At 44.2% G+C, this 26,462-nt stretch overlaps 2 protein-coding genes across 2 annotated transcripts in view; one reads left to right on the top strand and one right to left on the bottom strand.

Moving 5' to 3' along the window:
- The window catches only part of LOC124594478, a 113,614-nt gene that overhangs the window by 50,027 nt on the left and 37,125 nt on the right, over nt 1-26,462 (bottom strand). Inside the window, exons 3-5 of the mRNA XM_047132853.1 lie at nt 25,901-26,067; nt 23,350-23,504; nt 1,195-1,322 (exon numbers count right to left, since the gene is read on the bottom strand). Coding sequence (XP_046988809.1) covers nt 1,195-1,322; nt 23,350-23,504; nt 25,901-26,067 — 450 coding nt within the window. The remainder of the gene's footprint in view (nt 1-1,194; nt 1,323-23,349; nt 23,505-25,900; nt 26,068-26,462) is intronic.
- The window catches only part of LOC124595590, a 477,082-nt gene continuing 457,371 nt past the window's right edge, over nt 6,752-26,462 (top strand). Inside the window, exon 1 of the mRNA XM_047134384.1 lies at nt 6,752-6,830. The gene's annotated coding sequence lies outside the window, so the exon portion shown is untranslated. The remainder of the gene's footprint in view (nt 6,831-26,462) is intronic.

The raw sequence follows: 26,462 nt of genomic DNA, 5'->3' as shown, positions 1-26,462 counted from the left end.
TGTTCACTGAGCTGGTATTGAAGTGCTAATTCAAAACGTGGGCGTGGCAGGGAGGCTGCGTCATATTTATAATTAATTTTCAGGCACTTCGGATGCGATTTCAACATTGAAACTTTGGGAACTTGTTGCCAATGATATAATTGCGTAGGCTTCCGCGGCCAGAGTATGTCGACATAAAATTTTTCTGGGTATAGTACCGCGTCATAATGTAAAAACTACTGCTGCTGGAGAAAAACCAACGTTTCGGCCACGATTGCAGCGGCCTTCTTCTGGGTCTAATGGTGCGTTCTAGCTACGCAGTGTCCTTTATATTTTGTTGTTAGTGTTCACTGCGCATACCATTACGTCATAATTTTAAAAAGGTAGTTAGTTTCATTGGTCACTTAGGGAAGAAGGAGAGGGAACTTTATTTTAATAGGTTATTGCGGTGGAGGGAGAAAGTGACCCCTGTTGTCTATTGGCTCTTGTGTTATGTGCCATGACTGGTGGTCACCGTCGAATGAGAAGTTTGCTGTTGTTTACCAACTGCTGGACGTCGGCCGCGCGGCGGCAGTTACTCGCCCAGTAGTGCTCGTGCCTCGTGTTGACAGTGCGGACTGTTGGGCACTGATTACTGGCAGCCAAGATGGGGCAAGCCTGAGTCCATCCTCCCTGTTCGTGTTGTTAGGGTGTTTAAGTATTTCGATGGCCTCTCTGATTTTGCGTTTCGTCATAATTGGCTGCTTGGCCAACACACAGGCTTCGCTGAATTTTATTTCTTTTCCGCAAGACTGCCAAGACCACCAATCATGGTTCATAACACAGGAGCCAATGGACAACAGGGGTCACGTTCTCCCTCCACCGGAATAACCTATTACAATAAAGTTCACTCTCCTTCTTCCCTAAGTGACCAATGAAACCAACTACCTTTTTAAAATTATGACGTAATGGTATGCGCAGTGAACACTAACAACAAAATATAAAGGACACTGCGTAGCTGGAACGCACCATTAGACCCAGAAGAAGGCCGCTGCAATCGTGGCCGAAACGTTGGTTTTTCTCCAGCAGCAGTAGTTTTTACATTATGACGCGGTACTATACCCAGAAAACTTTTACGTTATTGCCCATGAGTTGTACTAACAAATAAAAAATAAAGCGAAAATTGACATTTTTGGTCAATTTCATCAACGTCCCCCCTTGAGGTCATTTACATACCTGTAGTTGTACCAGACCCAGGGGCAGGGGTTGAAGGCCGCCTTGCCGTCCCAGCAGGAGTCCCGCAGCTCACGCTCCGTGTGGCCGCTAAGCGCCGCCAGCATGTTGGGGAACGTGTTGTCGCCAACCTGCAACAGAGGCGAGGCGCTCAAACACTGCCAGCCACGGGTAGTCGGGCCAGGATGACACGCAGCTGACTGTCAAGAGTCTCAGTTCTCAATCGCTGCTGATTCCTTTGCCATCTGAACACAAACTCCAGTACGACCACAGCATTCTGAACAGGGTCTTGGCAGGAATGCAGCCACTGTACAGTTTGGCTAGTAGCGGTCTTCACGGGAAGTTACGGTCGCTAGAAGACCGGGCTCCGGACGGCCAAATGGCCGTACGAGAGAGGACAACGTCGTGTGCGGCGTATGGCTCTGCCGTATCGTACTGCGTCTGCGCCAGCAATTCTAGCAGCAATTGGCACCACAGTAACACAAAGCATGGTTACAAATCGGTTACTTCAAGAACAGCTCCGAGCCAGACGCCCTGTAGCGTGCATTGCACTGACCCCAAACCGCCACCGTTTGCGACTGGAGCGAGAGCTCGTTATACGGCAAGGTGTAGGTTTCTTCATCTACATCTACCTCTACATTTATACTCCGCAAGCCACCCAACGGTGTGTGGCGGAGGGCACTTTACGTGCCACTGTCATTACCTCCCTTTCCTGTTCCACTCGCGTATGGTTCGCGGGAAAAACGACTGCCGGAAAGCCTCCGTGCGCACTCGAATCTCTAATTTTACATTTGTGATCTCTTCGGGAGGTACAAGTAGGGGGAAGCAATACATTCGATAACTCATCCAGAAATGCACCCTCTCGAAACCTGGACAGCAAGCTACACCGCGATGCAGAGCGCCTCTCTTGCAGAGTCTGCCACTTGAGTTTGCTAAACATCTCCGTAACGCTATCACGCTTACCAAATGACCCTGTGACGAAACGCGCCGCTCTTCTTTGGATCTTCTCTATCTCCTCCGTCAACCCGACGTGGTACGGGTCCCACACTGATGAGCAATACTCAACTATAGCTCGAACGAGTGTTTTGTAAGCCACCTCCTTTGTTGATGGACTACATTTTCTAAGGACTCTCCCAATGAATCTCAACCTGGTACCCGCCTTACCAACAATTAATTTTATATGATAATTCCATTTCAAATCGTTCCGCACGCATACTCGCAGATATTTTACAGAAGTAACTGCTACCAGTGTTTGTTCCGCTATCATATAATCATACAATAAAGGATCCTTCTTTCTATGTATTCGCAGTACATTACATTTGTCTATGGTAGGGGTCAGTTGCCACTCCCTGCACCAAGTGCCTATCCGCTGCAGATCTTCCTGCATTTCGCTACAATTTTCTAGTGCTGCAACTTCTCTGTATACTACAGCATCATCCGCGAAAAGCCGCATGGAACTTCCGACACTATCTACTAGGTCATTTATACACTCCTGGAAATTGAAATAAGAACACCATGAATTCATTGTCCCAGGAATGGGAAACTTTATTGACACATTCCTGGGGTCAGATACATCACATGATCACACTGACAGAACCACAGGCACATAGACACAGGCAACAGAGCATGCACAATGTCGGCACTAGTACAGTGTATATCCACCTTTCGCAGCAATGCAGGCTGCTATTCTCCCATGGAGACGATCGTAGAGATGCTGGATGTAGTCCTGTGGAACGGCTTGCCATGCCATTTCCACCTGGCGCCTCAGTTGGACCAGCGTTCGTGCTGGACGTGCAGACCGCGTGAGACGACGCTTCATCCAGTCCCAAACACGCTCAATGGGGGACAGATCCGGAGATCTTGCTGGCCAGGGTAGTTGACGTACACCTTCTAGAGCGCGTTGGGTGGCACGGGATACATGCGGATGTGCATTGTCCTGTTCGAACAGCAAGTTCCCTTGCCGGTCTAGGAATGGTAGAACGATGGGTTCGATGACGGTTTGGATGTACCGTGCACTATTCAGTGTCCCCTCGACGATCACCAGTGGTGTACGGCCAGTGTAGGAGATCGCTCCCCACACCATGATGCCGGGTGTTGGCCCTGTGTGCCTCGGTCGTATGCAGTCCTGATTGTGGCGCTCACCTGCACGGCGCCAAACACGCATACGACCATCATTGGCACCAAGGCAGAAGCGACTCTCATCGCTGAAGACGACACGTCTCGATTCGTCCCTCCATTCATGCCTGTCGCGACACAACTGGAGGCGGGCTGCACGATGTTGGGGCGTGAGCGGAAGACGGCCTAACGGTGTGCGGGACCGTAGCCCAGCTTCATGGAGACGGTTGCGAATGGTCCTCGCCGATACCCCAGGAGCAACAGTGTCCCTAATTTGCTGGGAAGTGGCGGTGCGGTCCCCTACGGCACTGCGTAGGATCCTACGGTCTTGGCGTGCATCCGTGCGTCGCTGCGGTCCGGTCCCAGGTCGACGGCCACGTGCACCTTCCGCCGACCACTGGCGACAACATCGATGTACTGTGGAGACCTCACGCCCCACGTGTTGAGCAATTCGGCGGTACGTCCACCCGGCCTCCCGCATGCCCACTATACGCCCTCGCTCAAAGTCCGTCAACTGCACATACGGTTCACGTCCACGCTGTCGCGGCATGCTACCAGTGTTACAGACTGCGATGGAGCTCCGTATGCCACGGCAAACTGGCTGACACTGACGGCGGCGGTGCACAAATGCTGCGCAGCTAGCGCCATTCGACGGCCAACACCGCGGTTCCTGGTGTGTCCGCTGTGCCGTGCGTGTGATCATTGCTTGTACAGCCCTCTCGCAGTGTCCGGAGCAAGTATGGTGGGTCTGACACACCGGTGTCAATGTGTTCTTTTTCCATTTCCAGGAGTGTATATATTGTGAAAAGCAATGGTCCCGTAATACTCCCTTGTGGCACGCGAGAGGTTACTTTAACGTCTGTAGACGCCTCTCCATTTATAACAATATGCTGTGTTCTGTTTGCTAAAAACTCTTCAATCCAGCCACACAGCTGATCTGATATTCCGTAGGCTCTTACTTTGTTTATCAGGCGACAGCGCGGAACTGTATCGAACGCCTTCCGGAAGTCAAGGAAAATGGCATCTACCTGGGAGCCTGTATCTAATATTTTCTGGGTCTCATGAACAAATAAAGCGAGTTGGGTCTCACACGATCGCTGTTTCCGGAATCCATGTAGATTCCTACAGAGTAGATTCTGGGTTTCCAGAAACGATATGATACGCGAGCAAAAAACATGTTCTAAAATTCTACAACAGATCGACGTCAGAGATATAGGTCTATAGTTTTGCGCATCTGATCGACGGCCCTTCTTGAAGACTGGGACTACCTGTGCTCTTTTCCAATCATTTGGAACCTTCCGTTCCTCTAGAGACTTACGGTACACGGGCTGTTAGAAGGGGGGCAGGTTCTTTCGCGTACTCTGTGCAGAATCGAATTGGTATCCCGTCAGGTCCAGTGGACTTTACTCTGTTGAGTGATTCCAGTTGCTTTTCTATTCCTTGGACACTTATTTCGATGTCAGCCATTTTTTCGTTTGTGCGAGGATTTAGAGAGGTTTGTTGTGTTACTCTGACGAACGTCGCTTCCATCTCGATGCCAGCGATGGCCGTGTGTTGGTTAGGAAACCAGCTGAAGGGCTGCAGCCAGCCTGTCTGCGCGCTAGACACACTGGACCTGCACCTGGCCTCACGGCACTGAGCGTAATGTCGTATGACAGTAGGAGGATTTCGGTGGTTGTTCCAAGCATCTTGGCTGCAAATCTGCATTTCAGTCTGGTGATTCGACCTGTTGTGCTGTTGTTGTTGTGGTCTTCAGTGCTGAGACTGGTTTGATACAGCTCTCCATGCTACTCTATCCTGTGCAAGTTTCTTCATCTCCCAGTACCTGCTGCAACCTACATCCTTCTGAATCTGTTTAGTGTATACATCTCTTGGTCGCCCTCTACGATTTTCACCCTCCACGCTGCCCTCCAGTACCAAATTGGTGATCCCTTGATGCCTCAGAACATGTCCACCAACCGATCCCTTCTTCTAGCCAAGTTGTGCCACAAACTTCTCTTCTCCCCAATCCTGTTCAATACCTCCTCATTAGTTATTGATGTACCCATTTAATCTTCAGCATTCTTCTGCAGCTCCGCATTTCGAAAGCTTCTATTCTCTTCTTGTCTAAACTATTTATCGTCCACGTTTCACTTCCATACGTGGCTACACTCCACACAAATACTCAGAAACGACATCCTGATACATATACTCGACCGAGCGAGGTGGCGCAGTTGTTAGCACACTGTACTCGCATTCGGGAGGACGACAGTTCAATCTCGCGTCCGGCCATCCTGATTTAGGTATTCCGTGATTTCCCTAAATCGCTCCAGGCAAATGCCGGGATGGTTCCTTTGAAAGGGCACGGCCGATTTCCTTCCCCGTCCTTCCCTAATGCGATGAGACCGTTGACCTCACAGTTTGGTCTCTTCCCCGAAACAACCCAACTTATACTCGACGTTAACAAATTTCTCTTCTTCAGAAACGCTTTCCTTGCTATTGTCAGTCTTACACTTTATATCCTCTCTACTTCGACCATCATCAGTTACTTTGCTCCCCAAATAGCAAAACTCATTTACTACTCTAAGTGTCTCATTTCCTAATCTAATTCCCGCATCACCACCCGATTTAATTCGACTACATTCCATTATCCCCTTTTTGCTTTTGTTGATGTTCATCTTATATCCTCCTTTCAAGACACTGTCCATTCCGTTCAGCTGCTCTTCCAGGTCCTTTGCTGTCTCTGACAGAATTTCAATGTCATCGGCGAACCTCGAAGTTTTTATTTCTTCCCTGTTGTGCTATCATCATGAACTGCGTTCCATGGGGTGTTTTCCAGCGGGATAATGCTCGCCCACATACCGCTGCTGTAACCGAACAGGCTCTAGAGAGCGTCGAAATGTTGTCTTGGCCCGCTCGATAGCCAAATCTGTCTCCATTCAAGCACGTATGGGGTATTTTCGGACGACAACTCCATCGTCATCCACAAATTGCATTAACCGTCCTTGTATTGACCAACCACGTGCAATAAGCATTGAACTCCATCCCACAAACTGATATACGGCATCTGTACAACACAATGTATGCGCGTTTGCTTAACTGCATTCAACATTGTGGTGGTTACATCAGCTATTAATGTACTAGTTATTCATATTTGCAATTGCTTCTCTTGTGCTTATGCTAACCTGTGATCTTGCACCGTTAATCACTTGGATATATTACGTAGAGAATTTTATTCCTGAAATTTCAGTTTACTCTACATTAATTATTTCTTGGTGCTGGAATTTCTTTTCCATCGGTGTATTTTCTGTTATTTTATAAAACGTTTCACAGCGTTATTCTGCGTCGAAGTTTATCTGAAATGTCTGTTCGGGGTTGGGTCTCACAAAAACTTCGAGACTGGTTGTCACACGTGGCAACCTACCACGGCACGTTTTTTTTAGAAGTTTCTTTTTGCTTGTTTCAGGTAAAGATGGTGACTAATCATGAAAAAGACAAACCGAGGAGCAGTTTCTCCATGCACCATGCTTGCTGCAGTTAGGAAGGTAAAAAACCAGTGATTACCAATTCGTAAAGTTGCAGATGATTATCAAATCAGGTATCAAACTTTAGCAAGACATTGTGAGAAAAGTCCCCAAGACGAAACTGACGATGGAAATGTAGTTTAGATTTTCACTACCGTTAGCTATTTTCCAAACAGGGAAGCGTCTCTTTTGATGACGAAAGGGAACTAAAGAAATATCTTCAAGCTGCCGATGTTTACTACGGTTTCACACCAAAAGAAATCAACACTTTCTGATATGAACTTTGCGTGGCAAATTCTGTTAACTGCTGTAAGGCCCAGCGAAGTACGCAATTACCATCTTGTAGTAGACCCTTTACCAAAGGTTGGTGTTGGGAAAAATACAGACAGAAACAACTCCCGAAAAAGAGATACAGCCGTTTTAGCTCACTCACTGCTTTTTTTTTTAACTCGATGAACTAGAAGAAAATGTAAGTAAAAATAAATGAAATTTCTAATTAAAAATAACTAAAAAACAGTAATGCAGAAAGGGAGAGAGAAAGAAAATAAACAGAAGAAAGAACGAAAAATCTCAGTCAATGAATAAGAGGATGACGACTGCTTGTATTTAGTATCTTTTGAAACATTTTCTAACAGTAAAGCTAAGGAAAAATGGATCCAGCGTGCACAATGTAAGAGATAAGCTCATGATTTATGTACCCCTGCGATAAGTAACTGTTAAACATGTAACAATTGTGATAGTGTGATCGAAAGTGACTACGCTAATGTAGGACATCATCTTAAATATTTACTTAAATTGCTACTTTTGTGTCTAAATTGGCCTTAAATATGTAATAGTGCTTTTTCACTATCATTGTTTGCTTTTTCTGCTCCTAGTATACCTTTTTTAATAAACAATTTCCTTTCTCCGACAAAAATAACCCCGTGACAACAATCCCAGTGTCCGAGACAACCAACCTGACAACCAAACTGCAGTCGGGGGAGAACATCACAAAATTTAGTGCGACAGAACTTATTTTGTCTTAAAAACAAAATGTTTCTAAGGCCTCAAACTTAAGGGAAAATACGGACAAGGGTACATACAACGAAACACACTAATGACGGAACTATAAGAATACTTTTCTAAAATTGAGAAAAGTCAAACTGTAACTCATAAGAGAGTACCTGTTTGTGATCAGACAAGAAGAAGCCCAATATATCTGTGGTTTCAGTTCGTTGTATGGCGCAGCACATGCACTGCTTTTACAAGGGCCACAGCTTGTGGAAAACGAAATATATATTTTTTTGCATTTTTTATTTATTGCTGTGTCAGAAACGATTATGCTGGCTGGAGCCAGTACAGATTTTCCGAGCGTTAGTGATCTGTGAAGAACCTGTTACGACTTCGACATTACGTCAGTTGGGTTAACAATAGGTTCATAATATTTTTAATTATAACAAAGAGAAATACAGTTTTCTCATCAATGTTAGTCTCTTCTTCAAAAGGAGGAGGAGGATACTATCCAAGAAAAAGAAGTTTGAAAACATTATCCACACCGATTAATGCGTGTGAAACTGTTTTGTTTGACCTGTTCGATCACGAGCGTTAAGAAAAATGTGCGGAGTGATCACTAGTGGAATACTGTTGCTCTCCAAACGTTTGGAGACTTTGAATGACATTAAAATTTGTCAATGAGAAAAATACACATTCCTAGTTCTGTGTACAGAATTAGCGCATGTTTTATCGCAAGCTATTGATTGTGTACGATAATAGTCTTTCCACTAAAATTGGGAGTGGCTGCAGCAGTTCATAAATGACCAGCTACGCAAGATAGAGGGTAATGAGATATGAGATCGACATTTCGTGCGAGAACATTCTTGTACAGAACATTCTCTGTTAACTTGCCGTTCTTCCAGAAACGAAAACGTGTAAACGTTGAACAATGGCTACCTACAGTGCTGCTTCTTCGTGGGTGTTACTTTTAGCGACATAGGTAGGGTACTGGGAAGAAGAGGCATACGACCTATTTTTCGACCACCCAAGATGATGAGATGCTGCGTTCGATTAAGGACGGTCTTGATCTCAGCGTCCATGCAATTTGAGATAGATCGTGTGTGGGGAAACAACTACATTTGCCAGTTTATCCGTAACTTTCAAGGGATACGAAATAGACCAATCACAAAGTCACTTGTAGGTTCATTGTTGGAGTACTAGGAAAGTGCAATCTGTCTACAAAGGAGAGTGCGTACATGACACTCGTGCGACACAACATAGCACATTGTGCAAGGGTGTGGGGCCCGTACCAAAGAGGACTCACAAGGAATATTGAACACATCCCAAGTAGATTAGTAGAAATAGACACAGGTTTGTCCGAAGCATGGGTATTTGCCACGCATATGCCGACGTAGCTCTTTATGTTTGTAAATATGTAGACTTAGGTGACAGTACACTGAGATGACGAAAGTCACGGGATCGCGATATGCACATATAGAAATAGCGATAATATCGTATATAAAACGTACAAAAAAAGGCAGCTGTCATTTGTACTCAGGTGTCTCATGTGAAAAGGTTTTGCAAGAGACTTCCAGTGACTTGCTGAATCCATGCCACGTCGAGCTGCATCACTACGCTGGGCGAAAGGAGGTCGGACTCTATATTAGGAGGTATCCCACGACTTTTGTCACCTCAGTGTAAGAGTAAACTTCGCGATAGAATATCAGTCATGTATCACGCGTGACCTGCTGTTCGTCAGTTTGCAAACATACGAAATCAACAATACGTACGGAATTTAACATGTACTGTATGTAAAGTATTACTAACTAATACTCTGTTAGTTCTTCAGCGTCTTTTGCTGCTGTAGTCTGTAGATTCCTTGCTCTTCAACCATCGAATGTACAAAAATGAATTTTTTATAGATAAATGACTTTGATGGGTGACAGAAGAAACATGTCCCCATATTTCAAAATTAGTTTTATTCGGTATTTGTACTTTGAGCTTGGGTACTTACATTGTGAGCGTGAAGTATGACGCATGAGTATTGGACGTATCGTATGTACCTTAGCACTTTGCACTGCTCATACATTACCAATGAGGTAACGGTCAGAGTTACAACATATTGCGATTGGTCACTAGAGTAAAACTTCTTTTACATCTTTATTCCTGTATAACGGAACCAGACCCATCAGTTTTCTTACTAATTTGATGCGGCCCGCTATGATTTCCTCTTCATTTCAGAGTAGCATTTTCACCCTACGTCTTCAGTTATTTGCTAGATGCATTCAAGTCTGTGCCTTCCCCTACAGTTTTTAATCCTCTACGGTTCCTTCTAGTACTATAGAAGTTACTCCCTCATGTCTTAACACATGTAGTATGCCCTGTGCCTTCTTCTCGTGAGTGGTTTCCATATGCTCTTTTTTTCGCAGATTCTCCGGAGAACCTTCTTGTTGCTTAACCGTCCATCTAATTTTCAACATTATTCTGTAGCACCCTATCTCAAACGCTTTGGGTCTCTTCTGTTCCAGTTTTACCACTGTCGATGAGTCACTAGCACACAATGCTGTACTCGAGACGTACGTTCTCAGAAATTCTTCCTCAAATTAAGGCCTACCGTTAATAGTAGTAGACTTCTCTTGGCCAGGAATGGCCTCTTTGCCTGTGCTACTATGCTTTTTGTGTCCTCTTTGGTTTATCCGTCGCTGGTTATTTTGCTTCAAAAGTAGCAGAATTCCTTAACCTCTTCTACTTTGACACCACCAATTTTTGTATTAAGCTCCTCACTTTTTGCCTTTCTTCTGTTTCCCGTTACTCTAGTCTTTTCCGATTTATTCTCAATCCATATTCTGTACTCATTAGACAGTTCATTTCAGTCAACAGATTCTGTAATTGTTCTTCACTTTCACTAAAGATAGAAATATCATCAGCAAATCTTATAATTAATATCCTTCCACTCTGAACTGTAATTCTCGTTTTGAACCTTTCTTTTATATCCTTCACTTCTTCTTCGATGTTTACGTTGAACAATAGGGCGAAAGAATGCATTCCTGTCTTACACTCTTTTTAATCAGAGCACTTCGTTCTTAGTTTTCCAGTCTTATGGTACTCTCTTGGTTCTTGTATATATTGTTTATTACTCGTTTTTCCCTACAGCTTACCCCTATTTTTGTCAGAATTTCGAACATCTTGCTCCACTTTAATTGTCGAACGCGTTTTCTAGGTTGACAAATCCTATTAACGTGTCTTTATTTTTCATCAGTCTTGCTTCTTTTATTAATTTCAGAGTCTTAACTGCCTCTCTTGCGCCTTTACCTTTCCTAAGGCCAAACTGGTTGTCATGTAACAGATCCTCAATTTTCTTTCTCATCCTTCTGCATATTATTCTTGTCAGCAGCTTGGATGCATGAAATAGTAATCTGCGCGATAGTTTTCGCACCTATCTGCCCTTGCTGTCATCGGAATTGTGTGGATTATATTTTTTGAAAGTCTGAAGGTATGTCGACAGTCTCCGAGTCTAAACACCAACTCGCGAGTTGTTTGGTCGCCATTTAAAAAAAAATGGTTCAAATGGCTCTGAGCACTATGGGACTTAATATCTGAGGTCATCAGTCCCCTAACCTAAGGACATCACACACATCCATGCCCGAGGCAGGATTCGAACCTGCGACCGTAGTGGTCGCACGGTTCCAGACTGAAGCGCCTTGAACCGCTCGCCCACATCGGCCTGCGGTTACCATTTACCCCAATGACTTTAGACATTCTGATGGAATGTTAAGCATCCCATCTGCCTTATTTGATCTCGTGTCTTCCAGAGCTCTTAAATGTTGACTTTAATACTGGATCCACTCTGTCTTCCTTATCTGCTCCACTTTCTTTTTTTATCGTCACACAAGTTATCCTCTTCTTAGAGATCTTAAGTGTACTCTTTCCAAGTATCCGCCCTTTCCTCTGAGTTTAACAGAGGAATTTCCATTGCACTCTTAACGTTACCATCCCTGCTTTTAATTTCACCGAAGGTTGTCTTCACTTGTTTATGATAATCAGTCCTTCCGAGGATTATTCCTTTTTTCTCTTCGTATTTTTTCTTGTCGCCATTTCGTTTTGGGCTCCGCTTTCATTCATTCGTCATTGATTTATATTGCTGTGTGCCTATCTTTCCACGAACAACCGGCCGTTGTGGCCGAGCGGTTCCAGGCGCTTCAGTCCGGAACCGCGCTGCTGCTACGGTAGCAGTTTCGAATCCTGCCTCGGGCATGGGTGTGTGTGATGTCCTTAGGTTAGTTAGGTGTTGTAAGTAGGCTGTTTATGTTTTCTCTATGTAAGTAGGCTGTTTATGTTTTCTCTATGTAAGTAGGCTGTTTATGTTTTCTCTATGTAAGTAGGCTGTTTAGCTTTTTTATTGGTAACGCCACCTCTGTATGAAAGTCACTGGCTGTGCTGTGTGCAGTCTGTGGCTGCTTTGCATTGTTGTAATACTCGCCATTGTAGTGTTAGGCAGCTGGCTGTGAACAGCGCGTAGCGTTGCGCAGTTGGAGGTGAGCCGGTCAAACACCTGGAGAACAAGCCATTAGGGTGTGCCTTTCATCGCTAATGCGACACCCTCGTTACTTGAAAACATATGATTACTCGCACTTTGTGCTAATTACTGAAATGCTTATGAATTGATGGGAAATATTCGTACATCTGCACACCTGATTACGACAAGCGTCTTTCTACGAGAGTTGAGAGCTACTAACTTATGAAATGTCACATGACTACTGAATGATATTTTTATGCTTTGCTTTTCATAGTTGCTTATTTCATTTGACATCTGTTTTCCAGCTGTGTTGCAGCATTGCTTTTATAAAATAAAATGCATTTGCTAATGTGAACACTTTCTGTCAACAGATCTATTAAATAATTATTTTTTGATCCATATTCTTTAAAAAAGGAGCACTTGGAAAGGAAAGAACAATAAGAAGGAACTAGTAACTGCATTCATAATTTTCTTTTCAAGTAATTGGTAACTTTTTGGTAGAATAACTTCTTGTGGTGCACCACTTTAATTACATAGACATTAAGATGTGAATATACATTTCCCTTATCTGCATTATTGTTTAGTGTAATATTTTTTCTGCTTGCGCTATGTCATGTTTAGGTATAAGTTGCTGCTGTTTGCCAGGCATAGTGTTATTGAATTTGACTTTTGCTCATTTATGCTGCTAGCTTTGCCAATTTGCATTTTTTTGCATTGCTGTTTGTGTTGATTTGTTATGTGATGCTGCATTGCCTCGTTCCTTAGTTTAGCATCTGAGCTCAGTAGATTTAAGTTAGCTTAAGAGGGGTAGCCTCTAAGAGAATGAGTTGCGATGAATTGGAAGAAATGCATTGAGAAAACAGGTTTAGGTAGGATTTTCTTGGAAATAAATGTTGAGGTAAGAAATGTGTGGACATATAAATACAGAAAGCATGCTTAGATAGAATTTTTTTGGTGGAAACAAAGGATGAAATAAGAGGAGAGATATATGAAGTTTTGGGTTGGACTGCAGTACCACATGTTACACTGAAAACGAACCCTGTCCTTTCCTATTGGTGTTATCCCACTATGTGTTTGTGTACCCTTGAGTATTTGTTTTCTTCCTGTCTCTGTGTAGTTTCATAGAATTTTTTCTTCTTTTAATATTAAGCTACATTCACTATGATGAGGAATACTGTTATCCTCGAATATAATTGGCATTAATAATATGTTATTTACTTTGTAAAGATGTTAGATATTGTTAATTCCGTTCTGTTTAATGCTCATGTGTGAAGTTGATGTTTCGAAAGTTATTCTGATCTTTTATGTATGTACTTATGTCACTATTTTTGTAACACTGATGTATATGTTTATTTCTATTCTTTTGTAAAGCCTGTACTACAAATGTTATCTGTATTATTATGTTTTTAATGATGTATTTTGTACCTTTGTAATTGTATTCTTATGTTATAAAATTGTCATTGTCACCAGTTCATGACATTATTAACTTGTAAGTTACATTTCACTGCACACATTTCTGTTGGTCATAGTATATGGACAATATGTGAGAAGTAGGGACTGTTAGTGTTTGCACGTGTGTTAATAATTCTGCAAGGGACTGGATAACAGCATTGCTGGTTCTAAGGACAATTCCAAAAACTTTGTGAGTGCACAAGTGGTGGTTTATGGACTTGCTATATTCTCCGCAAGACTCTTCGAGGGTGATTGTGCACCTGCACAGTCGCAACAGATGGCTGCTGGCCGTCTCTACAAGGACTCCAGTGGGTCTGCACCTCTGGTGGCCCACCAATACCATTATCTCTACAAGGACTCCAGTGGGTCTGCACCTCTGGTGGCCCACCAATATCGTAATCTCTACCAGGACTACGGTGGGTCTGCTCTGTGATGACCTACCTACCAATATTCGTCAGAACTTCGAATGACTCTGCTGTGGGTTTGCTCTGTTGTGGACCATTACCTGTCTGCATGTCGAGAGTGAGCACTGTCTTTCCATTGGAAGGACAACACTACTTCTTCAAGACTGCATGGAAATCCACTACTTCTATGTGCATTTTCTTTTACTGCTTGGACTTTGAGAAAAGCTCTGCATTTTTACTGTGATGAACAATGTGGACTGTCTTTATGGACTGTGAGAAATTTTGATCTTTTGACCAACATAATATTAATAAGTGTGTGCATTTTATATCTTTGTTACTGTAATTGTGAAAAATTTTTGTCAAATCTGTATTGGCCAGTGCCCAACACCATTTGTAAAAATTTTTGTGGGGAGCATGGGGGCTATGTAAGTAGGCTGTTTATGTTTTCTCTATGTAAGTAGGCTGTTTATGTTTTCTCTATGTAAGTAGGCTGTTTATGTTTTCTCTATGTAAGTAGGCTGTTTAGCTTTTTTATTGGTAACGCCACCTCTGTATGAAAGTCACTGGCTGTGCTGTGTGCAGTCTGTGGCTGCTTTGCATTGTTGTAATACTCGCCATTGTAGTGTTAGGCAGCTGGCTGTGAACAGCGCGTAGCGTTGCGCAGTTGGAGGTGAGCCGCCAGCAGTGGTGGATGTGGGGAGAGAGATGGCGGAGGTTTGCAATTTGTCATGAACTGATATATATATTATGACTTGTGATGATATTAAGGTAAATACATTGTTTGTTCTCTATTAATATCTTTCATTTGCTAACTACCCCTATCAGTAGTTAGTGCCTTCAGTAGTTTGAATCTTTTATTTAGCTGGCAGTAGTGGCGCTCGCTGTATTGCAGTAGCTTGAGCAGCGAAGATTTTTGTGAGGTAAGTGATTTGTGAAAGGTATAGTTTAATGTTTGTCAGGGCCATTCTTTAGTAGGGAATTTTGAAAGTCAGATTGCGTTGCGCTAAAAATATTGTGTGTCAGTTTAAGCACAGTCATGTATAATTGTTCAAAGGGGACGTTTCAGTGTAAGTAGTTCTATGTCTAGGGGACTGACAACCTCAGATGTCAAGTCCCATAGTGCCTACAGCCATTTGAACCATTTTTCCATAAACATTTTTGTACTTCTCCCTATCGTCGATCAGATCAATTGAAGTGATCCTTTTGTTGTGTAAGGTTTCTGCGGAGTCACCTTCCTTCTACCTATGTCTGATTGTGCAACATCTACGACTACCTCTTCTTGTGTACTCCTTTTCAACTGCCTACGGTTGTACGACTATTCCGTATCACAGTATCCACATCCTTAGCGAACTTCTAATGGATCTCATCATTCCCCAGTATTTCAGTATCCCACTTTCTCCCACACTGATTATTCCGTACGATTCTCGTGAACTGCAGCCTACTCTTCATTACTACCTAATTATGATCCGATTCTTTTCTGGTCCTGGGTACGTCTTACAGTCGAATATCTGATTTCGGAATCTCTGCCTGACCCTGACGTAAACCAGCTGGTGGCTTCCCGTGACTTCAAGTATTTTCCAAGTTTATCTCCTACACTTGTTGTTGGATCTTGCGCACTCGTCGCTTATAGGGTGCCAAATGGATGCTGCGTTCTCGGAATGCTATACAACAATTCAAGCAAATAACGTTAGTAGTTTTATTTCTATAAAGCAGATTAACAACACTTAACTTTGGAGTTACATCGGCGTCCCAAATGACATGCAAACAGTAAGATTCTTCGCTATGGTCAAGGTCCAAGTAAGCACTTGATACAGATCACTACTAAGCACTAATGTCCATATACTGAGACGATCTGATCGGTGGAGGCTGGCAGGAGCGGCACTTGTATTCATTTCTTGCAGAGGGCGCTCCTGGAGTGGCGCGGTCCTTGTGAGCAGGCTATTGGCTGACGTTTCCTCACCGCCTTCTCTGGTCTTCCGTTCTTCATCTTCGTTCCGGCGCTTGTGGTTACGCCAGAACACTTATGATCATGAAACAGAGTATTCGTTCTCACTGTCCGAGATTTACTGCAGAAGTCAGCCTGTCGCCTCTCTCATTCCTACTGCCTAGTCCGTATTCTCCAGTAACTCTTTATTCTACTCATTACCCTACAACCACATTCCATCCCCCATAAATATTAGATTTTCATTTTCCTTTACGTATTGAATTACCCCCTTTACTATCCTGATGTACTTTATCTCCTCATCTTCTGCTTGCGACGTCGACATGTATACCTGTTGTCGGTGTTGGTCTGCTGTCGATTTTGTTCACAGTAGCTCACACTGTGCCTACGTCCCTGTTCATAACGGAACCTACACCCGCTGTGCCATTTTCTGCGGCTGTTGATATTACCCTAAATTCATCTGACTAGAAATTCTTGTCTTCTTTCCATTTCATTTCAATGATCCCCACTGTATCTAGATCGAGTGCCTGCATTTCTCATTCCAGATTATCTATCTTTACTACAATGTTCAACTTCTGACATTCCAAGCTCCGATTTGTAGAATGTTATCCCTCCATTTGTTATTCCATCTTTTTCTCATCGTCATCTTCGCCTTGGAAGCTCCCACCCGGAGATCCGAATGGGGAACGAATTCGGAATCTTTTGTTCAAAATGTTAAAATGTGTGTGAAATCTTATGGAACTTACCTGCTAAGGTCATCAGTCCCTAAGCTTACACACTACTTAACCTAAATTATCCTAAGGACAAACACACACCCATGCCCGAGGGAGGACTCGAACCTCAGCCGGGACCAGCCGCACAGTCCATGACTGCAGTGCCCCAGACCGCTCGGCTAATCTCGCGCGGTCGGAATCTTTTGCCAACGGAGAGATCATCGTGATACTTTTTCAGTTTCAGGTCACATGTGCTCTGGATACACCTTATGTGCATTTAGTTCAATGATTTTAGCTACCTTCGACATCCTCATGTCGTTTATCGTTGCTGTTTTTTTCCGCCGTTTGGGGAGCAGTTTCCCACCCCAAGGGCAAGAGAGAGCCCCGAACGTTTGTCCACTGCTGCGCCCTCTTTGACAAGGTCGTTAGGAGAAACAGGGTGACTTCTTATGCCAAGTTTAAGTCGTCATTGCTGCTATTCAAACCATCATCTTGCTTGCATTCTCTATTACTCATACTACTTTGATAAGTATATATATGGATGTTCACTAAAATTTATGGAAGTATATCGTTCGCGAAAAAAGTTCTGCGGAGACGAATTTAAATTAAACCTCACGAACTTTACATTTTATTATTTTATTTTTTGTTAACTGATTCCTCAAGTCCCCTTATCGTTCGTCTGCAATATCGATTCTGGTGAATGCGGTTCTGGTTGCCGAATTTCAGCTTTTACTGACTGTTCCATGTAACCGCTCTGCCGCATTTGAGTTGTGACTGGATTATCGGGTTGCTACGGGCCTTTTTAAAGTGTTGGTTAATGTAGACGAAGCGATTTTGTTGTTGTAAAGACAAAGAAGTAAAACTGGGCTGACTACTAAGTTTTTCATTTCTTTTTTTTAACTAATGAGAAGCAAATTGTATGGAGAGGTGCGTAAATGATTATGTATTTACTGAATTATCAAAATCGGACAGTTTGCCAACAATCTTAACAGTGTATGAAACAGCACCTGTTTACTTGCCGCGAGGCATCTGGACAAAATCTCATGCTTTCGACGAAATCCTCCATTGTTTTCATGATGAACTAATGACTGATGTCTATGTTGTTGCAGTGATCATTTATAGCTCACAGACGACTTGTGATCGGCTAGTATACGTCATGATTTCGTCATGTTGTTAGAGACTGAGTCCACGTCTGCGCTCCTTAGTAGGAACGTAAACAGCTCAGCACATGTGTGTTTCTCAACGCCACGAGCTTGTTTACAGGCAGCACCAAGATTATAACCACTGTCCCGGTTGAAGTTGTTATCCGAAATTCTAATATTTACTGGTTGTATAGTAACAGAATTCCACCTTGTAGAAGAGTCGAACGAGATTTTGGTTTTACCAAATACGGGTCTGTTTATTTGTAAGACCGTGCTAAACAAATGCTGATTTCCCAAGATCTCTATTTTTCATGTGTTCTCGGTGCTACGCACGGATTCCAATTGTGAGTTTTTTATATTGTATGCAATTGTATCTTTCTCAATATTCAAATAAATTTGCTAAACTTTGCACCATTGTGATATCTTACAATCTCCGAATGAGTGTTTGTGCAGCTTTTCCATATAATTCTTCATTATAGATATCTGCTGCGTCTGGGAAGAGTCTGAGGTTACTGTTAATATTGTCTGCAACGTCATTAATATACAGCATGAACATCAATGGTCTCAACACGCTACCCTGGGGTACAACTAAAGTTTTTTAAGTTATTGGCTTTCGGGATGTGCCCATACAGCCATCTTAATAGTGAAATGTCAGTTTTGACAATACGAACATAAGGATAACACAACACACAGTCCCCCAGCGGAAAAAAATCTCCGACTCGACCGGAAATGGAACTCACTAGAAGTTACTATCCACCCATGGTAACATACTGCGTCCAAGAAATTCTAAATAAAGTCACAAATTTCGCTTGATAATCCATACGATTGTACTTTGAGCAATAAGTGTAAGTACTGACTCAAGTGTAAGTACTTGTTGTGATCATATGTTGCGACTTCTACTGCAAAGCTTCCTGTTTTGTTGAGGAAGAAATGGCAACATCGTGAGCAGATCTTTATGGTTTGCAAGTGATGAATATGACTGATCTTCAGAGGAAGTATGGCATGGAATTCACCAGCCATGGTCTTTCCTCTTTTGAAGACACTCACAGTTTTCCATTCTTCTGTTTCAGATTAAGACTTTTAATAGCTATCTGAGATGGCTGAGTGTGAGACATTTTGATCATACTTGCATTTGTCTACCTCACATGTTCCAGCAGCATCTTTAAAATCGAGTACGTTAGTTGTTTACGTTGGAATTACATGGATTGCGTTCATAGCTTTGGCATTCAAAATGTTTTCCAACTTCGTGTACTATTTTCAAAACCCAAATTACATCGTTTCATTAGAAAGATGTTTTGCTGGAGCCAACAAAAGGTTACATGCCTCTGCTTACCACACAAATTGCGTGTCAACTAATAAACAGGGGGCTGACGTGTGGCACTTTGAACAAAGCAGTGTTTCCCTCTGGAGTTCTAAGACCATGCGCCATCTAATAAATGTCTGAAACATTTTCTCCACGGGCTGCAGTTGGAACAAGGAAAGGGATATGGAACAGACTACCGAGAACACAGCACTGAAAACGCGTTTTGTGAAAAAATGGCACTTAAAACGACTGACATTTCCACTCTCCCGCCAGTGCATCTACGTGACCTGATTCGTGGATTTCAGGAATTCATACGAGAAAAGTGCGAGCTTTATTTGACATGATCGACGTTTTGAGACTACATGCTGGTAAAAACCGAATTCGGTCTTACGAAATGGTTTCACTGCACACGATCGTAATGTGGGTCCTACTTTCAATAGTCACACGAACGCCAACGTATTACATTGAGACATGTGATCGTGGGTTTGAAAATCAATTTAAATAAATCAATGGAACAAAGGCCATTGGACTCGACAATATATGTGTCTGATTCTATTCATATTATGAGAAAGATCTCGCTCTCCTGTGAGCAACGTTTTCTCCTCGGTAAAAGGCGCCGGTAATTGCTGTTTTCAAGAAGAGTTCGTCAGACAGGTGTTCGCAATTGTAGGATTACATCGCTGGCGTCAGTCTCTCGTAGACTTAAGGGACGTCTTTTATGCTAATAGCATTCAGATTGATACCATGTTCCTTGACTTACAGAAAACATCCAGCACAGTTTCGCATCGTCGCTTAGTGAACTAAATACGGGTTAATAAAACATCGGTCCATCTGCGTGAACGGATTCAAGACTTCCTAACAAAATGGCACTCAGTATCTCGTTATTAGTCGGGTAAATATTTGGAGCATTCCGAGAGAGTACTGTAGGTCCGATTGTGATCAGTATATACGAGATCCGGTGAATAACGTCGCAAGATCGGTGAAGCTGTTCGCGGATGATGCTGATGATGATGATGATGATGATGGTGATGATGGATGATGATGATGAATACAGGGAGGATGCAAAGCTGTAGCGAAGTGCAGAATGTCCTGAAGAGGATTAAAGTTTGATGCAGGGACTTGCAGTTGATGTAAATAAACGTAACGTTTCGAGCATAAAAAATGGTTCAAATGGCTCTAAGCACTATGGGGCTTAACATCTGAGGTCATCAGTCCCCTAGACTTAGAACTACTTATACCTAACTAATCTAAGGGCATCACACACATCCATGCCCGAGGCATGATTCGAACCTGCGACCGTAGCAGGCGCACGGTTCCGGACTGAAGTGCCTAGAACCGCTCGGTTACAGCGGCCGACGTTTTGCGCACAAATTGGCGGGAAGACTCACCACTCTTCGATTGCAATATTGGCGACAAAAATCATCTGTCCAAAAAGTTCCGAGACTGATTTTACTCTTCGCATACAAGCGACATCAACGTAGTAACTACAGCGGCAGCTCAAACTAACAACAGTAAACAAGTCGTGCTTCAGAGCCGTCAGTTGTGAGCAGGGAGCGTGAAGTAGTGGACGTGCGACAGTAATGTGTCAACGTTGTTGTCACAAATCGCTATTAAGCATCAAACATCTCTAAATCATGTGTTTTAAGAATTTCTGCAGCATGTTTTTAAGAAAGGTAAAGCAACTGCAAAGTTTGTCCCGTACACCGTGGCTGCCGAACAAAAGCTGACAGCGCGTGGACGTCTACCGCGACTTGATTAAAATAGAAAACGTGGACAATTATTTTCTGGAACATATCATCACGGGTGACGAGCCTTGGAGCTAAATGCGAACATACGACAGAACGACAAACAGCTGAATTGGTCGCTGATGGTTTGCCAAGAGCGAAGGTGTAAATGTAGCGCGCGAGTGTAAACACACGAAAAAAGGACATCTATGGCAGTTTCCCATCGTTGTATCAACGTTCTGTGCGTTGCACTCAAGTGGGTAGGGACTGAATCGTTAATATACACTCATGCTCATAAATTAAGGGTGCCACACAACGTGGCACTACACAAAACTGGCGCTAATACCATAGGCACATAGGGAACACACACGACACAGATCTGTAAGTCCACGGTATTGGTGATAAGGTGAGAAAACTGTCCAGAAACATATGTGCTACAAAACGACAATGTTTCCTGCGCATGTACCCCGACATCAGTATGGGATATGATCACCATGCACACGTATACAGGCCACACAACGGGTTGGCATACTCTGGATCAGATGGTCGAGCAGCTGCTGGGGTATAGCCTCCCATTCTTGCACCAGTGCTTGTCGGAGCTCCTGAAGTGTCCTAGGGATGTGAAGACGTGCAGCGATACGTCGACTGAGAGCATCCCAGACGTTGTCGATGAAGTTTAGGTCTGGAGAACAGGCAAGCCACTCCATTAGCCTGATATCTTCCGTTTCAAGGTATTCCTCCACGATAGCAGCTCGGTGGGGCCGTGCGTTATCATCCATCAGGAGGAAGGTGGGACCCACTGCACCCCAGAAAAGTCGGACATACTGGTGCAAAATGACGTCCCTATACACCTGACCTGTTACAGTTCCTTTGTCAAAGACATGCAGGGGTGTACGTGCACCAGTCGTAGTCCACCCCACACCATCAAACCACGGCCTCCATACAGGTCCCTTTCGAGGACATTAAGGGGTTGGTATCTGGTTCCTGGTTCACGCCAGATGAAAACCCGGCTGACTGCTGCCAGCGCCACCGTGCGACGACCGCAGGTCAAATGCACCGCATGGTTATACCTCGAGGTGATTTAAACCCGCAAACCGCCAACCAGAGCGTTGTTTCACCCTGTATCAGCATTATCCTTAATTTATGAGCATGAGTGTAGAAAACGCGGACAATTATTTTCTGGGAAAGATCATCACTGGTGACGAGCTTTGGTGCTGAATGCGAACATACGACAGAGCGACAAACTGCTGAATACGTCGCTGATGGTTTGCCAAGAGCGAAGGTGTAAATGCGACGCGAGAGTGTAAACACACGAAAAAAGGACATTTATGGCAGTTTCGGATCGTTGTATCAACGTACTATGTGTTGCACTCAAGTGGATAGGGACTGAAACGTTAATGGAAATAATAAAATGCTGTCTTGAACATTCATTTTACGAACAATGATAAAAATGTGGACAGACAGCACAGTTAAAAACACTTGAGAAACACTTGAACACGAAAACAATTGAAAAATCACTGGAAAAAACATTGAACACCACAGAAGAGACGTTGGCCATTGAAAATGCAGCACCGTGCACTTTCACTGTAGCTGGAAAAAGGACCTGCCCTGGGACGGTTGATTGTAGAGGAAAAGACGGATGGGTATGGAGGGAGATAAGGGAGTGGTGGTGGTGAGGATGGTGAACTGGGAATATGTGGCGACAAAGACAGGGGTGGCTGTGGGGGACAAGTAGAGAGGGGCAACTGGTATAAAGCGCCACAGATTGGAGAGTAAAAGAGGGTCGGGGCGGCGGGGAAGGGGAAATGGATGAGGTGTGGTAGGGGAAGAGGAGGAGGAGGAGGAGGAGGAGGAGGAGGAGGAGGAGGAGGAGGAAATCCTGGGGGAGGGGGGAGCTGGATATGGGAGGATAGTTTACAGTTGATAGGCCGAGTTCATGGTCCAGGAGAGGAAGACAACTGAAATTTCCTTGAGAGAGGATGTGGAGGATGTGCACATGAAGGGTTGGTGGGATGTGTAGGTAGAAGCGCGGCAGCACACTGGGTTTGGAAAGGAGAAGAGAGACAACAGGATTTTCGTAGTCGTGTTTACAGATAGTGTAGGTTATTCGCAGGTGTTCATACGAGTGAGGAGAGGTGAGAATTTGATTTGGTGGTAAAGGATCCTCGTGGAGAAAGGTAAGCGGATGCAGAAAGATGGCGGGAAAGCATGGTTCCGTGTTCTGAGGAGAACAGGCTTACAAGAATGCGACGAAACACAGAGACGCGAGAAGAGTCAAAGCTAGCAGTGTGGTGTTTTATCGCCGCGATATCGCAATACCGTTGGAAGGTCGCGTAGTGAGGTTGCGGGGCAGGTCAGTTGGCTCGGCTTACCTTGTTATAGCCCAGCATCTCGATGGCGTCGAGCTCCCGCAGCATGTCGGCAGTCAGAGGCATCTGGCGGTGGAAGTTGAGTCTCGAGACGGCGTCCAGGCCCAGCATCAGCACGTTCACAGAGTCGTTCGCCGCCGTTTCCCCGCCGCAGGAGCCTACAGACAGAGCTGGGATAGACATAAGAACTCGCAGCCTCGCAGCGATTCTATTTCATGGAATGTTGTCTGGCTTGTCACCGTCTGCTCCGCCTGGGGTCCGAGTTGATCATCAGCAGTTTCCGTAGTACTGGAGATGATCGCAGGCTGTACACTACTTGCAATTCCGACTTACTAACCGGTCGAGCTGGTGCAGTGGAAATTTGTTGCTGCTTATTGCTACGTATAAACGTCTCGCTGGCGAAAGGATGGTTGCCAATTGTTTGCAGAACTCTTAAAACTACAAATTGCACGTGGATTGTACTTGTACGTAGTGCTGTCTTCAATTTTCATTATTAGTCCGCTGTTCGCCAGTGATTGATTTTTATCCTACTTGAAGATTAAATGATTGCATTGAGAAAGGAAGATGTAATTGTCAAAAGAAAGAGAGCTGCTGTACGCCGAAGTGCTGGGTACAAATCTTTGGTGAACGCTGGGGAACATCTAGCTACTGATGTTGAGACAAGAAGAAATGGTTCAAATGGCTCTAAGCACTATGGGACTTAACTTATGAGGTCATCAGTCCCCTAGAACTTAGAACTACTTAAACCTAACTAACCTAAGAACATCACACACATCCATGCCCACGCGGTTCCAGACTGTAGCGCCTAGAACCGCTCGGTCACCCCGGCCGGCAAACAAGAAGAAGATGCGCATGAGGCGGCAAGAGAAAGAAGGCAACTCAAACAAGAACCTTAAGTACTGTGTGTCAGATTGCCTTCTGCAATAACTATTTCACACGGTATCAAAAGTAGGAGCACCTATGTGACTGTCACATGCGACACTCGAATTTGAGCCTAATGCTAAAGGGCTTGTCAAGATTGGTAATAATAAATCTGATCCAAGTGCTTTTCTGGCAATATATATCATACATAAAAATACAGGATGATCATTCATGTCATTATCTCTGGGACACACACAAGGTTATTCGTAAACACCTCTGAGGTTTCATAAGACGACTGCGCGAAAATTAGAAGACATGCAGATAAACATGCATGTCGACAGGCCACGTCTCCAAATTTCAATTCATAATATTACATTTACAGCTAGTGGCGGAGGGTACCAAGTACCTATACTAATCCTTCCCTTTACTCTTCCATAAGCAAATGGAGCGAGAGACAAACAATTGTCTGTACGCCCCCCTATGTCCCCTAACGTCTCGTATCTTTTATTTCTGGCCCTTAAGCGAAATGTATGTTGGCGGCAGTAGAATAGTTCTGCACTCAGCTCCAAATGCCGGTGCTATAAATTTTCTCAATACGAGCTCGCCTCTTAGTTGCCACGGATCCCGACTACTCGAGCGGTACTCACAGCTCGGACTAGCGTCCTGTATGCTTACACCTCTGCAGATGAACCACACTTTCCAAAAATTCTCCCAATAAACCGAAGTCGACCGTTCACCTTCCCTACTACAACCCTCACATGCTCGTTCCATTTCATATCGCTTTGGAACGCTGCGCCCACATATTTACATGACGTGATCTTTCAAACAGGACACTACTAATACTGTATCCGAACAATACGGGTTTATTTTTCCTGCTTATCCACATGAACTTACGTTTTTCTACATTTAGAGCTTGCTGCTATTCATCACACCAAATAGAAATAATCTCTAAGTTATCTTGTATCGACCTACAGTCTCTAAACTTTCGACACCTTCTCGTACGCCACAGCATCCTCAGCAAACAACGGCAGATTGCTGCCCACCATGTCCGCCGGATAATCTACGTATACAGAAAATAATAGCAGTTCTATCACGCTTCCCTGGGGCACTCCTGATGACACCTTTGTCTCTGATGAACACTCGCCGTCGAGGGCAACGTACTGGGTTATATTACTTAAGAAGTGGCGAGTTTGCATTGGGGTGCAGGTGTGTCAGAACGTGTACACAAATCATCCGCTCCTTACTCTCGCATCGAATTAGTTCGCTCCTGTAGGGTAGGCAACCCAACGAACAGTTTTGCAAAGCAGGCTACCGTCGCGCCTTCCCAGATGTCAATGAGCTGCACGCACGTATCGGCGTTTGTCGCGCAACAAACGGTGTCCATACTGGGCACCTGTAAAGACAGATGAAAACTTTGGGGGGGGGGGGGGGGGTAGTTTACCCACCGATGAATATCTGTTTTCTGTGTATCTTTTAGATTTTGTGCAGTCGCCCTCTGAAAACCCAGAGGTACTTACGAGTCACCCCGTGTGTCCCATACCTCCCCACGTTTGAGAATGAAATGGCGGGGAATTTTTTCTACATTCTCACGCGCATTACGACATTAATTAAAATAAGCATAAATTAATCTCTTCCACTGCGAAAAAAAGATGTCTGTTAGTGGAAGCTTTGAGTGCGACAGTGTGGAACTGACCGTCAGCAGCAGAGCAGTTGTAGGCGGGCCTGGTGAGGGGCACGAAGGCGTGCAGGTCCTGCCAGCGCTCGCCGGGGCACGAGACGCGCACGAACTCGGGACCGCCGCCCTCGCTGTCCAACACGCGCAGCCCGGACGCCGGCAGCGGCATGCACCCGTTCGTCACCCTGCGGACACACGACACAACGTGCGATGGAAGCAGCCGACGTCTGCAACCTGCAGGACTGACATTTCGACAGGAGCATGCGGAGAAGCGGAGCAGCTGCCTCATCCCGCACACAACGCACGCGTAAAGTCAATTATGGTCTACACTTGGGCGAACAAAAGCCAACGAACATCAACAAATGAGAAATCTGCCAGGTGCAAACAGTAGGGAACGCGAGCGAACAGCAAAAATGGTTCAAATGGCTCTGAGCACTATGGGACTTAACTTCTGAGGTCATCAGTCCCCTAGAACTTAGAACTACTTAAACCTAACTAACCTAAGGACAGCACACACATCCATGCCCGAGGCAGGATTCGAACCTGCGACCGTAGCAGTCGCGCGGTTCCAGACTGCAGC

This window comes from Schistocerca americana, chromosome 2 (genome assembly GCF_021461395.2).
Source record: "Schistocerca americana isolate TAMUIC-IGC-003095 chromosome 2, iqSchAmer2.1, whole genome shotgun sequence".
Taxonomy (NCBI): domain Eukaryota; kingdom Metazoa; phylum Arthropoda; class Insecta; order Orthoptera; family Acrididae; genus Schistocerca; species Schistocerca americana.
This window is presented reverse-complemented; position numbering and strand designations above follow the sequence as displayed.